This window comes from Aquarana catesbeiana, linkage group LG01 (assembly GCF_042186555.1).
Source record: "Aquarana catesbeiana isolate 2022-GZ linkage group LG01, ASM4218655v1, whole genome shotgun sequence".
Taxonomy (NCBI): domain Eukaryota; kingdom Metazoa; phylum Chordata; class Amphibia; order Anura; family Ranidae; genus Aquarana; species Aquarana catesbeiana.
Genome location: NC_133324.1, coordinates 547,556,752 through 547,572,384, shown reverse-complemented (window position 1 = coordinate 547,572,384; position 15,633 = coordinate 547,556,752). Strand labels below are relative to the sequence as shown.

Genomic DNA, 15,633 nt, shown 5'->3' with positions numbered 1-15,633 from the left:
TGGTATTGCTCAGAGTGGCTCCAAACATTTTCTGGGGTCCTCTGCTGGCACTCTGTGCTGCTCCTCTTTTCTGTGTGCCACCTTAGGAATACATTACCTATGGATGACACAAATGTGGGCTCAATCCTGAGCCATGTTTTGTGCCTATTGACACTGTATTTGACAGCAGCAGGAGCTAATGGCTCTTGCTGTCCTCACTGAGACCTGTGAGGGGTAAAGAGAGCAGCGCCGCTGCTCTCAGGCACAGTGCTTGATCGAGATCCAGCTCAGGTAAATATTTAGGGGGGGAACTGATCATAAGGTTTTTTTCCCGTTGCTGCAGAGAGAATGCATCTACAGACACTTAAAGATTAGTTGGTATAAGCCCAGAATTCCACTATAAAATCATACATTCATTTCCAAATTATTTTTAATTCTTTCTAGCCTACTCCAAGTAATATAAATTTATCTTGAAGCTTGTAAACTTTGAAAATCCCACACATTTACTTCCTTGAATTCTATAACACATATTCGCTATGCCCTATGAGTAGGCATTGCTGTGTCGCACATTTCACAGAGTCTGCCTTCTGAAATGCAGTGGTGCAGAGAGGAGTTGTCGGTATAGGAACCACTGCTTGCAGGCAGCAAGGTACAATGGAATATGTAGTCTTTGGAAATTAAAAGTACACAGCAGAGGAGAAGCTGCAAAGCATGCAGGGAATTAAGAAAATTGCAGAAAGTGATGACAGGCAGAATTCATAACTTGAAAGGAGATTTTTCAAGTAAGCTTATATTGAATTGTCAAATCTAACTGTTTGTATTGTTATTACAATGCTGATGTTGTAAAATGAAAGTGTATGGTGTTACCATAGATTTCGTTTCAAGTGGTTGACTATTGCAAACTGAAGTCTTATTGGTTATTGTACAAAGCAAGTTGTTTTGTTGCACCAACTTCTGCAGCACTGTACAGATCAAATGCATATTTGGGTCATGCTAGTAAGATTGTTTCCATTAAGTCTAAATCTGACCATACACTATGCAATCTGATTGTGCAATCACTATCCAGTCTCCTTTAGATTTAAAAATAACAGTATAATGTGTGGGCAAACCTAAAAGATTTATTCAATTTGTATCGATCAGACAGGTCCTTGCACTACATAGTTAATGGTAGATCTAAAAGAGATTGTACAATCAATTTGTATAGTGTATGATCACCTATATTTATTTTTTTTGCTTATGCCAGTAACAATGTTCTTGTGTTTACAAAAGCATTGCCATATACAATAGTACAGTGAAGCACAGCCATTCATGTTATTGACAGGCTGTACACTGCACCTGGGCTGCCCAAACAAAGGAAATATGCCGGCAATTATGCTGAACAGGCTCAGCTGGCCCATGTGCAAGAGCACATTTTGAGTTTTGTAAAAAAAACATCTACTAGGGCGTTGTACACAATCCTATTACATAGGGGCTCAATTTTTTTTTTTTTCAACTGTAAGCAACTCATTCAGCATTATAAATGTGTCATGTATGCAAAATCCTGCTGCTCAAAGCTTGTCTTAAGCTGGCCATACACCTAAAGATTTCTCTTGCCAGCCCCACAGGCTGAATGAGCGAAAACCCTCAATTTCCTTGCCCGCATTAAGTGTGAGTGAATGGATCTGCAGTGTTGTCAATTGTATTCTGATAGCCTGCACCCACATCTGTCAGAAAACCTAAACAGTGCCTGCATCATTTTCTGCCTCCACTCCGTTGCAGAAAGTCAATTGAAAATTGACTTTGGTTGAACCGTGTGCTGCAAATCGGGCCATAGAATTTTTTATTTTTTTGGCTAATTCAGCGGGAGTCTGAAAAATCTGCTCCGTGTGTTGACAGCTGTTGTCCCAGTCACCTGCAGGATCTATGGTACTGGTGTCTAGAGATTGAAATGGATGCCTGTAAAAGCTGCCAGTCCTGCTGTCAGTGAATGTAATCTTTGCTTTCTTGCAGAGCTGCACCACAGCTGGAACCTGCAGCATCTGACACCCCCATGTTTGGTTATCAGCATCTCACTGCCACGTGCTGTGCTTTCTATATGCTGGCTGCTGGATCACTACTGTATCCCTGTACCTCCTGAGAACGCACATTAGTGACCTTAACTTAGCTGTTGGCACCACAGTATGCAGCAGAGAGATGCAAAAATCCATCACACCAGAAATGTGTGACTGGTATAGCTTTGCAAAAGAGGAAAGATTCCATACACTGATGAGACTAGTTAGTATTATTGTACATTTAGTTTTCATGTTTTACCCAACAGCAGTAAAGTTGCTTTAAAGCCCATCTACCGGCAAATTAAAAAAAAATATATATATAATTTGCAGTGTGACTGTCCACACTGCAAGGGTTATTGCTCATTTTATGTCTATTGGAACATTAAAAGGAGATTTATTTACCCGGTCCTTTGCTACTCCCTGCACCTAAGACCGGTTCCCAGAGCATCTGCACCCCCATGCTACACCGGTCTAGGGTCCTGACATCAAGACAAGAGTAGGGTCTATAGCCCTGCACTGGATGTGAGGATGCTGAGGAACAGTCCACCAATGGATCGTAGTGCAACGCCATCAGAGCAAAGGATTCGACAAGTAAAACTGTTTCTTCTGTCCTCTAGACAAAATGGGCAGCCCCACTGCAAGGGATATTTTTGGTCTTTATTTGCTTGGAGTTGAGCTTTACAGTGTATAGGCAAAACTTGTTTTGGGTTAACTTTGGAGAAGAGTTAAAACCCCTCATACAGAATTCCTCCTCACATCTTCTTATGGGAATTAAACTCTAAATGTCACTCCCTTTCTGTTTTGATGACAATGGTCACCAGTACAAATACAGTAGTGAATATCCTCAATGTGATCTTGGCTATAAATGCCTAATAGAAGATAACATACTTCTCATCAATATGCAAGAAAAAAAATGCCTAACCATGCACTGGTACAACAGTATTGGGTTGTAAAACTTAGAAGTTGCCAGGTTGTCTTTTTTTTTTTTTTTACAGAGCCAACTTCAGCTTTCATAAACCTACCGAGATGCGGCTGGGGAAACAGTCTGTTCAGTTTGATTGGGGGCAGTGTAGAGGAGGCTTTAGGGTTCCAAGAAATCCCAGCTACCTCCACAGAGTACCTGTCGCTCTACATATTATCACATCAGGGTTTACTTGGGGGGGGGGGGGGGCAAAAAAAGTCATGCAAAAATGCTTGAATGGGTACATAAAGATTTCACAATACATTATTGGTATCGCTGAACACTGTAGCGAGGAATCATTCTGGAACTTTACAGGTAACTAAACTGATGCACTGTAAAGCATTTGAGTGTCCTATGGCTAATTCTGGGTGTCAGTTTGTTGCCATTTTGACAAACTCATACCCACACTAATTACTCAATACGGCCTCAATATACAGAAAAAATTGAGAATTTAGTTTTATTTGTGTGCACTCAACTTGATTTTAATGTCTTTTTTTACAAAATCAGATTGTGAAACAGTTGCACTAATGTCATGCGACCTAAAAGAAATTGCCTTTCAGAAAATATGTTCAGATGTTTTCATGTAAAAAAAAAAAACAAAACACATTTTAGCATGTGTGTGAAAAACTAAAAAAAAGGGATCTGGCAGCAAAAGGTTGAGGGTAATTGTAAACAATATTGTATTCTGATAAATGTATGTTTTTATTACATGAAGTGATCATATTTGGTAAGTAAAATCCTTCTTTTCTATTTTACTTGCCTTTATGTTTTCCACCACATTTACATACAGATCAAGCTGTCCAGTGACAGGAGTGCTTGAGCAGTTGCAGAAAGGTACCCCCTCCCCAAAAGGCGTCTTTACAGGACAGCATTTGAGAGAGCAAGACAACACCCACCAGAGACAGGAGACACAAACCACCGCAGGTTTAAAAGGAGGCTCCTCCATGAAGCCAGTTATTGTGTTTTCTCCTCCAGACAGAAACATTCCTCTGAAGCTCGGGTGAGTGAGGCCAGGCACTCAGGGGGTGCTGTCCTGCCCATGTTTGGTTTTTGCTTACTGGGCTTGGGGCCTTGGTGTTTCCCCTTGCAGGTACTTATGGTTTGATATCTGGGCCAGTTTTTGCTATCTAGGCTAACTCCTGGGACTCCATGCTCAGGGAGAGCCAGAACTGCTTGGAGTTTCAGGACAGGTGGCATGCGTTTCCTGTGGCCACTGTTATTGATTGGTGGTGCCATGTGCCACAGGTACTAGTGGCACCTCAGGTAAGCAGAGCCATAGTAGTCTTTCTTCAGGCAGAACCCCAGACAAAAATAACAAGATAAAATGAGCAGCTTAATAAAAAAACATAACCAGCTTTTGCTGCAGTATTCACTTTCAATCCAGAGATTGCCCCTGCAGAAATGCTCTGCTGCCAAGTGTGCTCAGTTTGATAGTTGTCAATCGACTTCATCTGAGAACAGGTTGTTCTGGACTTGACCCAACCTATGACTGGACAGTGAAAGGAGAAGCAGCACAGTGGTGAGCTTTTTCACTGTATTCTCTCCTTCCATCAGCATGCTCCTGGTTTGCAAATGAACTGATTGGCCCTTTGTGCTGCTACTTCCTCTCACTCCAGCCCAGTATATACGAGGGGTCTTCAAAAAGTTTCTGCACTTTAAAAAAAAAAAAAAGAACCCTCGTATATTTAGGGCTCTTGCACATGAGAAACTGAGCCCCTGCATTGTAAATGCTAGCATTCCCTGACTCCTAACTGGGTAGCCCAGGTTCTGTGTACAGCCACCCGTAGACATGAATGGCTGTGCATGGCGCTACTCACACAAACACAATTGTAACATACAGGCATATGGAAAATTTATTGTATATGCCTATACTACTTGTGTTTATGCATTGCATGGGCCCTGCATCCCATGTCCAACAGTCCTTAATGATCACAGAGCTGCACTCATTTGTGTCTTTTTATATTTGCCTAGAGTTTAGCTTTGACTGACTTTTTTTTTTTTTTGTTTTAAATCCCGAGTTGTCCTGGAACTGATGTGGGCAATTGGGCTTGTGTAACTGTTCCTCTCTTTTTTTATTGGTGCGATTGACTTTGCTGTTTTGGCACCCAAATGTATTTTTTTTTTTTTTTTTCTAGAGGGTTAGTACTGCAGTAGCCTCGAGCTTTTTGTGTGTTTGTTTTTGTTTTTCGTTGCAGACTAAAGCTTCAGAAGAAACCAAGTCCTCCAATTCCTAACGGGAAATGTGTCTTTTGTAATTTCCACAATTTCAGAAATGTGCTTAACAATCTTTTGTAAGAGTTGTCTGCCACAACCTGCAAAAATGTTTTGTGTGAAAAGTTTTAAACTTTTTAATTACTTAGGTGTTTGCTTTCTGACCCTAAACCCCTTAGTCAACCACATAATCTCTTGGGTGTAACATTTTGACTCCTATCAGCCACAGTATCAGTACCTTATCTATTAAACCTTGTTAGTCCTATAGCGCTATATGGCCCAACTCTTGTCCAATTTGGTCTTTTGCATCCAAATGCCAAGACTCTTTATGGATATCGTCATTCACGTGACACGCTGGATTTGTAGATTATCGAATGACTATGCATGAGTGTTCTGATCTAACTTTCATATAATTTATACTCGCGTGTGTTACTAATGTAACAGGTGTTTGCTGTCCTACCTCCAAACTTAAAGACCCCTTGTGATCTTCTCTGTCCTTCAGCTTTGTGTCCCACTAGTCCCTTCAGATAATGTGCTCTTCTCTCTTTTTTGTGGCCGAAGATTGAGGAGAAAGATGACCATGCCTGTGAGCCTAGTAATACCCTCTTCAACTCCCCGCTAGAGGAAAGGCGGGATAGGGATGACATGATGTCCTCTATGCAAAGATTAGGACTTCAAGCATGTTGATGAACTTTTTATGGTCAGCACTATCTCTGATGTGTATGACTAGAAACCTAGAATATTGGTTGACACAAATTAAGGACTATATGGAAAACATCACACCCAAAGAGAAGGTTCTAGATTTTTGCTTTGCAGAGACCTGCTCAATAGACTTGGTAAGAATGTTTTCCAGATCCTCAGCTGTAAATCATTACTTCCACTGAGTGTGGCGTAAAACCTACCTTTTGCGGAGTGTCTTTTCAGAGGATCCCCTCTTTGGTTAGATACAGAAGTGGTTACGGATAATTTTGGCAGATCAAATGCCCTTTCCTATTAAAAGAAAGGGTACAAAGATTTTTTGGGGTGCAAACCAGGCACAAAATACAAAGGATTTGGGACAGGAAAAAAAAGACTGGTCAGAAAGGGACGCGAAGGCTAGAGCGTTGTCCATGAACACATATAATTTTCCCCAGCACCAAGAATATTATTTTACTTTTCTTGTAATTCAGCTAAGGAAAAGGTGTTCTACCTCCTTGATGTAAGAAGATGTATGCTACTGTATCTTGAGCACAAAATTAATTTGGCTTATGATTAAGGGACACAGAATCAGTCGAGTTGTACTGCTGCCTACAGAAGGTATTGTACACTGTCAAAGGCAAACAAAAAAATGGTGGCTAGTCAGGTATAACCCCTCCCACTCTCATGCGTTTTTGTTTTGTTTGTGGTTTTTTTTTTTTTTTGCTAGTGTTCCAGGAGGATGGACATATTATTTATTTATTTTTTTTCCTCTTATCGTTTGAGAAAAAGTTAGCCGTTTTTTACTAGAAATGTAAAAAGAATTTTAAAAATACTTTATTCTTCTGTCAAGACTTCATCATTCCACTGCTGCGCACACTACTAGAGCTATCCTGTGTAGCTAATCCTTGGTGCTGTAATCGGGCTGGAGATTGCACAGCTTGCCTATAATATGATCTTTCGGCACTCCCCAGATACAAAAGTGGTTTGTTAGCTGCAAAGTGCTTTACAGGTCCAGCACTATGGCACAGGCTCTGTTATGACCCAGTCCAAAAATGCACTGAATGTGATGTTGAAAACTGGGCTCTGTATACAACACTTTACAGTACCCTAATACTGTGCTTGTTCGCAGCAATGTGTTCTCAAGGCCTACAGTTAAGACAAGTCTCTTGGAATTTGCCCTACAGGAGTGTGGCGAAATGAAATTTTCCCCCACTGTTGGTTTTCCCTGTTCTCAGATAAAGGTGTAACCTGCTTTTTTGCGGTGAAATATGTGAGATCCCAAGCTCCTGATCTACTAACAGCTTTGGGGCTGCCTACTGTGTCCTTGCTGAAGGACCTTTACAAAATTTGACAGCTATGCAAGATTTTATGAACAAAATTGCTGCCTTTTATAGTTGATAGTGCATGGGCCAAATGTGTACATCCACACCTATTCTGACATTCCTTCAACTGTAGCAGCTTCTAAGTACTCAGCTGTGAATGTTCTCTTTAATGAGGAGTCTTGCAAACCCATCTAGAATGATTTTGAATCAGTCTGTCTATAGCTCCTAGACTTGAATATCATATTGGTTCTTGTTAAGGCAGTGTCCACAGCATCCTGTGCCTAAAGCCGCTACTGTTGTTGGTCTAGGCTTCCTTAATGGTAAATGACTGTCTAAACTTTTACAGTGCATTTTCTCAGTTGAATTGTCAACGTCCTTTCCAAATCTTTGTTCTTCTTAACAGATCCTTCTTTGCAACCTGCTATAGCTGTCACATTGATTTGTCAGACTTTAGGGGAATGGACTAAATGTTCAAGGAACCCAAAAGAGTCCTTATTGACCAATCAGAAACGACCACTTTTTTTAAAAGATGACGCTGGCAGAATAATGTATTCATTTATCACTTCAAGAAAAATACTGTTCCTTTCACTTTAAACAGTACATTGTGTCTTTGTCTCTCTATCAGACCCTGTGGTGGGCCTGCCTACCCCCCCCCCCGTGTACACTGCCCTACATACTACTTACACTGGCTAGAACTTATAACTCCTGCATCAGACTTAGGGTGACTAATTACTCCCCAGGCATGAAAAAAAAAATTGTAAATGAAAGTTAATGCCAAGGTTTTTCACTGATTCTAACATTTAAGGTAGGCTAAGTTGTTTGTTTTTTTTGTTTGTTTTCCCCAGTAAAAATTGTTCTATTAGATTTTTATAAGTTTTCTTTATCCCCCCCCTTCTTTCTATTGGGGGGGGGGGGCTTGCTAGTTAAAGGAGCTGCACCTGGGTGATCTTTGATCTCTTCCTTGGAGACCTTCCCTTCTCAAAGTTTGCCTACCCTTAGTATAATGTATAATAAGCAGGGGATACCCTTTACTCAAGTTTTCCCTAGTAGTCTTCAAGGATAGAGCATCTGAGACTTAATGAGCATTTGCTAGAAAAGACTGACCACAAGCACTACACATGTGTGGCCTTAGGCAGGTGAATATCTAAACTATAAAGCAAAGACATGAAATCTATACTGAAGAGAAGAGCCCATTCGATATAATGGGTTTAAATAAATGGCCAGCATTCACCTAACAGCCTTTTGACTGACTAACTTAAAGTGGAACTAAACCTATCAATTTAACTTTTCCTCAAAACTGTTACATTCAAGGCATTCTATGAATAACTGTCAGTTGCTTGTGCTCTCAACTGAATTGTCAAGCCATCAAATGTGCAGTACCATTGCAACTGCAGATTAAATGGAGGCTAAAATAGCAACTTCATGACTGTAAAGGATAGTTCTGCTTTAAAGGACCAGTTTAGCTTTTAGAACATGTTGCACCCGTTTTTTTACCCGCTGGGGGCTACAGATGTAGAAAACTATAATCGTATCAATGTGAAAGTGTATGTATCTAATTCATTTATTGCAGCGTATCAGTATGTAGATGTGTTATGTGCAATAGTTTTCTTTTTGATACCTGCTGATCTTGCTAGAAATGTGGTGTCTTTGTCACTTCTGGGAGCTAAGCAGGAAGCACACGTCCTTTCTTTTGTAAAATGCTAATAACATCAGCCACCATGTAATAAAGATGAGAAAGGGCAGACACGTTTAAAGGCCAGCCTTGGTAGCAAATATGGCTTCCTCTATAGATACAGTAGAGAAAACTATGTAGACAAGAGAGATGTATTTGGGGTTTTTTTTTTGGGGGGGGGGGGGTTAGATTGGAGGTCGACGATATATCGGCTGATATTTGGCTTTTTTTACTTAATCGGCATTGGCAGATTGTGCTGATAAAAAAAAAGCTGATTGTAACTTCATCGGGACTTGCAAATGACTTCTGTAATAGAAGTCAATGCAAGTTTCCCCGAGGTTATCTGTGGAGAGGATTCTCTCCCCCCTGGGCAGCCTGCCAAATCTGATAAGAAGAACTTGAAAAGATACAATGTATCTTCTTATCAATGAACTGAGCTCCGTGTGTAGAAGTTCTCAGTTTAACCATTTAAAGACTAAATCTTTTCTGACACTTGTTGCTTACAAGTAAAAATCCTGTATTTTCTGCTAGAAATTCACTTAGAACCCCCAAAACATTATATATATTTTTTTTAGCAGAGACCCTAGGGAATAAAAAAGCGGTTGTTGCAATATTTTATGTCACACGGTATTTGCGCAGCGGTCTTTCAAACGCAATTTTTTTTAAAAAAAATTAATGAAATAAAAAAAAAAACTAAGCAGTAAAGGTAGCCCATTTTTTTTCGTCCAAAAGTTTTGATTACCTGTTTTTGTGTATTTAATATTTAAGATAGTTATTTTTTTTAAATCTAAATTATACAGAGAAGTGAACTGATTGGAGGTTTGTTTTGTTTAATAAATGTTTAAATGTAAAAAAATTTCTGTATCACTTATTACTTAAGGTTGCTTCACACTGGAGCGGGGCAGGCGTTGACGGTAAAACGCTGTTAGTTTTAGCGGCGTTTTAGCGGCGCTATTCGGCTGCTAGCGGGGCGCTTATAACCCAGCTAGCGGCCAAGGAAGGGGTTAAATGCGCCCATGAAGCGCTGCTGCCGAAACTCTTTGCAGGCGCTTCAGCAGCAGAGCGCATTCATTTCAATGGGCAGGAGTGGTGGAGCAGTGGTATACACCGCTCCAAAGATGCTGCTTGCAGGACTTTTTTTTTAACATCCTGCCAGCGCATCGCCTCAGTGTGAAAGCACTCGGGCTTTCACACTGAGACTGCAGGGGAGCCGTTTTACAGGCGCTATTTTTAGCCCAAAAGCGCCTGAAAAACGCCCCAGTGTGAAAGGGGTCTAACTGTTAGATTTTATGAGATGAAGGGTAAAAAAAAAAAAAAATCGGCCTAATATATCAGCCCAAAAAAATCGGCATCATATATCGGCCAGCGCGATTTCTAAATATCGGCATCGGCCAAAGAAAAACCCATATCGGTCGACCTCTAGGTTAGATATAGTTTAAAGGCTAATGCTACCTTTTTACACCATGTTACAGCTATATCTAGTCTAACGTTGTACCAAGATGAGAAATGTCAGGAATGTATCCTTCTGGAAGGTAAAGCAGTTATAAGCATTGTCAAGTGGAGTACTATTATTTCTGAGGGGTAAAAAATAGTTGGATGTGTTTTATAGTGACCTAATATTAGGCATACTGCACATAGCGTAAATAAATTGACACGTCCACGTTACCCTCCCTGGCGGTGTGATTATTTCAGTATTTTTAAGGGGCAAAGCGGTACATTGTTTTTGCATGGAAATTTTGTTTTATATTGTAGGCCTGTAATTCTTAGGAATCTGTCCAAACAAGAGTCTCGTAGACATCCCAGGTATGATGAAGTTTGAAACACGAAATCCTAAATGATAACTATAAATAAGTATAAAAAATAATACATTTTATTCAATAATGTAATCAAACCGAAAACACTGAAATTTTGTTGAAACAAGGGTGAAATATTATTAGTTTCTGCAATACTAGACCCTGCATATTGGTTTAGTAAACATCCTAGGTATGAAAAATGTTGTAAATTTTTGTCTGACTTCACAATCGGGACAATGGAACCTGGTTTCCTTTCTGATTTTTTTTTTTTTTTTTTCTTTCCACTGTCCTCTCGCTTCGAGCAAAAAACCATGCACCATGCACATCCTTGTAGGTGCTGACTTTTTCTCAGTTGGTGGGATGTAGTCCATATAGTGACGACCAGTCAGGCTTTCCGGGTTGATGACGCCAACAGCTCTATTTACAGCCATTGCTGGTGTTTGGTGGTTCACAAGGATACGTTTGGCAACTTTCCAAATGAAGTCCGAATGAATCATAGGCTTGTCACACATTTTTTGAGCAGAATGTAGGCATTGTTTAAGAAGATGCCTGAAGATCTTCTTGTAGTACTACTTTTGCTGTTTCCTCATTGCTCTGTAGAAAATATTGCTTGGTCGGCTCTGTCGACACATCCCATGGTGTTATTGTAGTCTATCGCTGCTTGTGGCTTCATGATTTTTTTATTTTTTTTTTTCTCCCACCTTTTGTGCGTACCATATCGGTGGATGTATTATGAATACCAATTAGGCAGACCTCTCTTGTCGCACCATCGTAGTGCCATAATTTTTTCCTTTCTGCCAGGCAACCATTTCTCCAGTCTTCAGTTTCTTATTGCCAAATATTGGCGGTATGTTGTGCCTGTTAGCCCTAACGGTTCCATAGGCATCTGTTTTGTTTTGCAGAAGAAACTCATAAAGTTCAGGAGACGTATAAAAGTTGTCAGATGTTACGCAATAGCCCTGATTTAGCAATGGCTCAATGAGTGAAAGAACAGAAGATGTTGCCATTCCATGGTTGCTGTATTTTGGATAGAATTTTGTTCCTTTTGCAGTGTATATGACTGAATTCCAAATGTAGCCAGTTGATTCGCATAGCATGTAGGATTTTACGCCAAATCGTGCTCTTTGATATAATGTATTGTACCCAGCTGAGCCTTCCCTTGTAGGCCATTAGACTTTCATATATACCGATATCTCTTTCTGGCACATAGCTTTGTTGGAAATTCTTTGGAATCATTTGAGATACTTCCCAAATTAGTTTTGGTGCAGGATGAGTAGTTTCATCAAGTTCTTCGTTTTCAAAGTGTAAATATTTAATGATCAGGGAAAATCTGTACTCTGACATGACTGAATGGAGTGGTAAGTAATTTTATTGTCCAATACCACTTCTGCAGGGGTTTTCCCACCACTCCCTGAAGTATTATTAGGCCCAGAAATTTCCAAATGTCATCTTTGTTGACTGGTTCCCACTTTCTGCTTCTTGGAAACTTCTGATGCATAGTAGCTAATTTGTTGCTCTTTGTACCAGTTTGTCCCAGTAACTTTTTTTTTTTTTTTTTTTCCAATAACCTCATCGGTCAGAAATAAGTATGCCAAGGGGTTTGTTGTGTTCAACGTCTTTCATACCAGATGCTCCAGTAAATGGGAATCTTGGGGGCGCTGCCTGATCCGTACTACATCCAATAGAGCACCAAGATCGCACATCATTGAGGTTGGTCGCAGAATCGTCGCTGTCGTCCCTTTTCAGTGTCTGATGACGAATTTCCCCACTAATCTCTATTGCTCAATTCTGCAAGTGATTCTAATTCACTATCGCTGTTTTCGGGACGCTTTTTGGATGCCATGGACGTTCTAAGTTTCCAGGCAGAAAGAACAGTAAAAGTGCAGGCAGGGCACTGGACAAAGCACTAGGGACAAGACTGAGGTGAATTGGTTTGATTCAGTAATGTAATCCTAACGGATTACAATGTATTGTGTGGGTTTTTATGTTTGTGTTTTTTTGTTTGACGCCGGGCTCCGCCCCCATACGTCGCGGCACTCGTAGAGAACGGAACCCAGAAGACGGATGCATCAGCCGGAGGACATTGCGGGATCATGGGGACAAGGTAAGTAATACAGGGAAGTACAGGGATATCCCGAGGGTGGCTCGGGGTTACCGCTTTCGGTACTGAAAATTAACCCTGAGCCACACTTGGGATTACTGCCAGGGAGTTTAAGATCCTAGGCCATTCAACCATAAGAAATGCATTTCCACCATGCTTTACAGCATTGCTTGTCAATCCAAAATGGTGGTTAGTGATATCCTGGTCTCCTGCAATAACAGGTGGTTATTAAAGTGCACCCTCTGAGTCTGTCTTCCATCCCATTCCCCCATAGCTGGAGTGCATGGGATACAACCCCCCCCCCTGCAAGGGAGAACATTTTGCTTTTCCCAGAATTCAGTTTTAGGTATAGATGTGTTTTTTATGTTTTAAAAGCTAAGCTCACTTTTAAGAAAAAAAATTTTAAATGTGTATTTTTAAAGTAAAAATAGTGCATTATTTTTTCCCCCCAGAACCCTGCAAAGCATTGTAGCTACAATGAGTGGGTAAAGGGTGCAACGTCGGGCTCCTGCAGACATTGTAAACCTGAAAGCTGTCAATGGACTACAAGGGTGCCCATCAGTGACCAAGTAGATAATTGAGGACAAGGGAACACAAGTAGTTAATTGAGAACTGCAAGTCTGCTGCAGCAGATGGGACTTGTAGTTTATGCATTCAAAGTTCACAGCGAATGAATGACATGGGTGAAGCTCTGCATAGCCGCTCCAATTTTTAATATGATGGGGTGGGAGCATGTTACACCCTAAAAACATGTTACTTATCCTTTAGCAGGGTATCTTGGAGAAAGGAGTGAAATATAAAAGAAACAAAGGGAGGTGGGTCTGTAGAGTGGGTGAGGTCCTGGAGCTGTGGTATATGGGGATGTATTCTTCAGGATGCCAGTCTGTTGGGTTTTCCTGTTTGAGGCTTTTGTATGTAATTATGTAATTTTCAGAATTTTGTTCTGTCGTTTTCAAGATGGCTGTTATTTATTTATTTTTTTTTTCTTTTCCTAACTTCTCTGAAATTCACTAGAGGTTTTCCAGGGTCTTTCTTGTACAAAGAATTTTATTGAAAATATATATCAACAGAATAGTACAAAACAGTGATGGATACATCATGAATTAACAGGTATAAGATTGCCGGAATCCGGCAGGTAGAACTGAGGTTCAAGAATTTAAGCCTGGTCTCAGGCAGCTCAAGGCTGAGGCCAGGCTACATACTGAGGAGTGTCTTCATCTCGTGTTTACTAGCATAGCGGTAAACTGCAAACCCAGAATATTATGTTTGCAAAACACTCATAAACGTTTAAAAAATGCATAGCGAGATGTTATTGTAATATGTAACATTGCATTAGGAAAAAAAAAGGAACCAGAAATAAAATCGGATTAAATTGATTAACTTCAAAGAAGATAACATACCTTTTGTATGGAATAACTTTTTTGTTACCTTAAATATCCAATCTCTGTAAACTTAAGCCCAAGGGCCTGAATAGGAAGGAGAGAGAAATTGAAAGTGGGAGAAGAGGGTGGTGGGAAAGGAGGGGAGGACCCTGGGGTGGGGGGAACGGAGGCTCATTATAGGGAAAGAAGCGTTAAGTCAAATCTTGATGGACGGTTATGGGTCACCCAGGGTTGCCATATCCTGAGGAACTTATCATGTGTGTCCAACAGTATGGCCGTAAGTTTCTCGTTTACCATGATATCATTCACACAATTTTTAACTGCTTCAAAGCTAAGGTTCGGAGTTTTACAGGCCCTTGCTATGGTCAATTTAGTTGCGGTAAAAATATGTGCTGCTAATTGGCGTTTAGGACGAAGAAGCTCTGCAATCGGTTTCCATAAAAGGGCCTCAAAAGGGTCCCGCTTTATAGTGGTATTAAAAAGATTGCGTAATAGTGCGTATACTCTGACTCATAATCTGCAAACCCTGGGGCAGGTCCACCAGATATGCGCCATGGTGCCCTCCTGTGAGCACCCACGAAAACAGAGGGGGGAATAAGATGGGATGAAGCTTGCTAATCTAGCCGTGGTATAGTACCATCCATAGAAGACTTTGTAAGCGTTCTACAAGAAGAGAACATTCTTGGAGCATTTGGATAGCATAATAGTCATACCTTGCCAGTCCTCCGGGTCTAATTGTTTCCCCGATTTCGGCCTCCCACTGGAGACGATAGGGTCTCAATGGTGGCGTCTTGGAATTAGTTATAGCGATATATATGAGGGAAATCAGACCTGAGGACTGGGGGCGCGATCTACAAAGGCTTTCAAATGGGGTCATGGTAAAGGGGGCCGAATGGGATTTTGTAACCTGTTGGAGAAAATGCCTAATTTGCAGGTAACTGTAATGCTCCCTAAGGGGGATATCGTGCGAGGAATGTAAAGCTGCGAAAGGGATGATCTTGGTTGGGGTGAGTAACGAATGGATATCTGTAAAGCCGTTATCAGACCACCACTAAAACTGCAATGGATTATCACAACCTGGTTGAAATAAAGGGCAGTGGAGGAGACGAAGTAGTGGGAGATGAGGAGAAATTAGGCCTGCTGAGTACTTAACCGCATCCCACAGTTTAAGGGAGTGAGCCAGACAGGGACCTATGGTAGTGGGGCGATGTGCTTTAGGAAGCTAGAGGCGTTGGGTGTGCGTCGACTAAATCCATGGTGGCCCATAGTGGCATTTGTTGTTTCTCATGGAGGTGAGATAATGGAGCGATACCCGCAGCTGTATAATATGCTTGCAGATTAGGAACTGAAAGGCCACCATTGATTTTGCATGCGTAAAGTACTTGTCTCTTGATCCTGGGTCTCTTGTTGCCCCATATAAACTGCATAAATTTACGTTGATGTATTCGAATGATATGGGGGGGCACATGGACTGGCAAAACTCTAAAATAATAGAGCAATTTAG

At 40.8% G+C, this 15,633-nt stretch overlaps 1 protein-coding gene across 3 annotated transcripts in view; it reads left to right on the top strand.

The window, feature by feature from the left end:
• The window catches only part of MBD3 (methyl-CpG binding domain protein 3), a 49,162-nt gene that overhangs the window by 13,805 nt on the left and 19,724 nt on the right, over window positions 1–15,633 (top strand). For 2 of the 3 annotated variants that reach the window (XM_073595437.1, XM_073595451.1), the window contains exon 2: window positions 3,761–3,970. The exons of the other annotated variant lie outside the window; for it this stretch is intronic. In XM_073595437.1, the coding sequence (XP_073451538.1) occupies window positions 3,761–3,970 (210 nt within the window). The remainder of the gene's footprint in view (window positions 1–3,760; window positions 3,971–15,633) is intronic. 3 annotated transcript variants of the gene reach the window in all.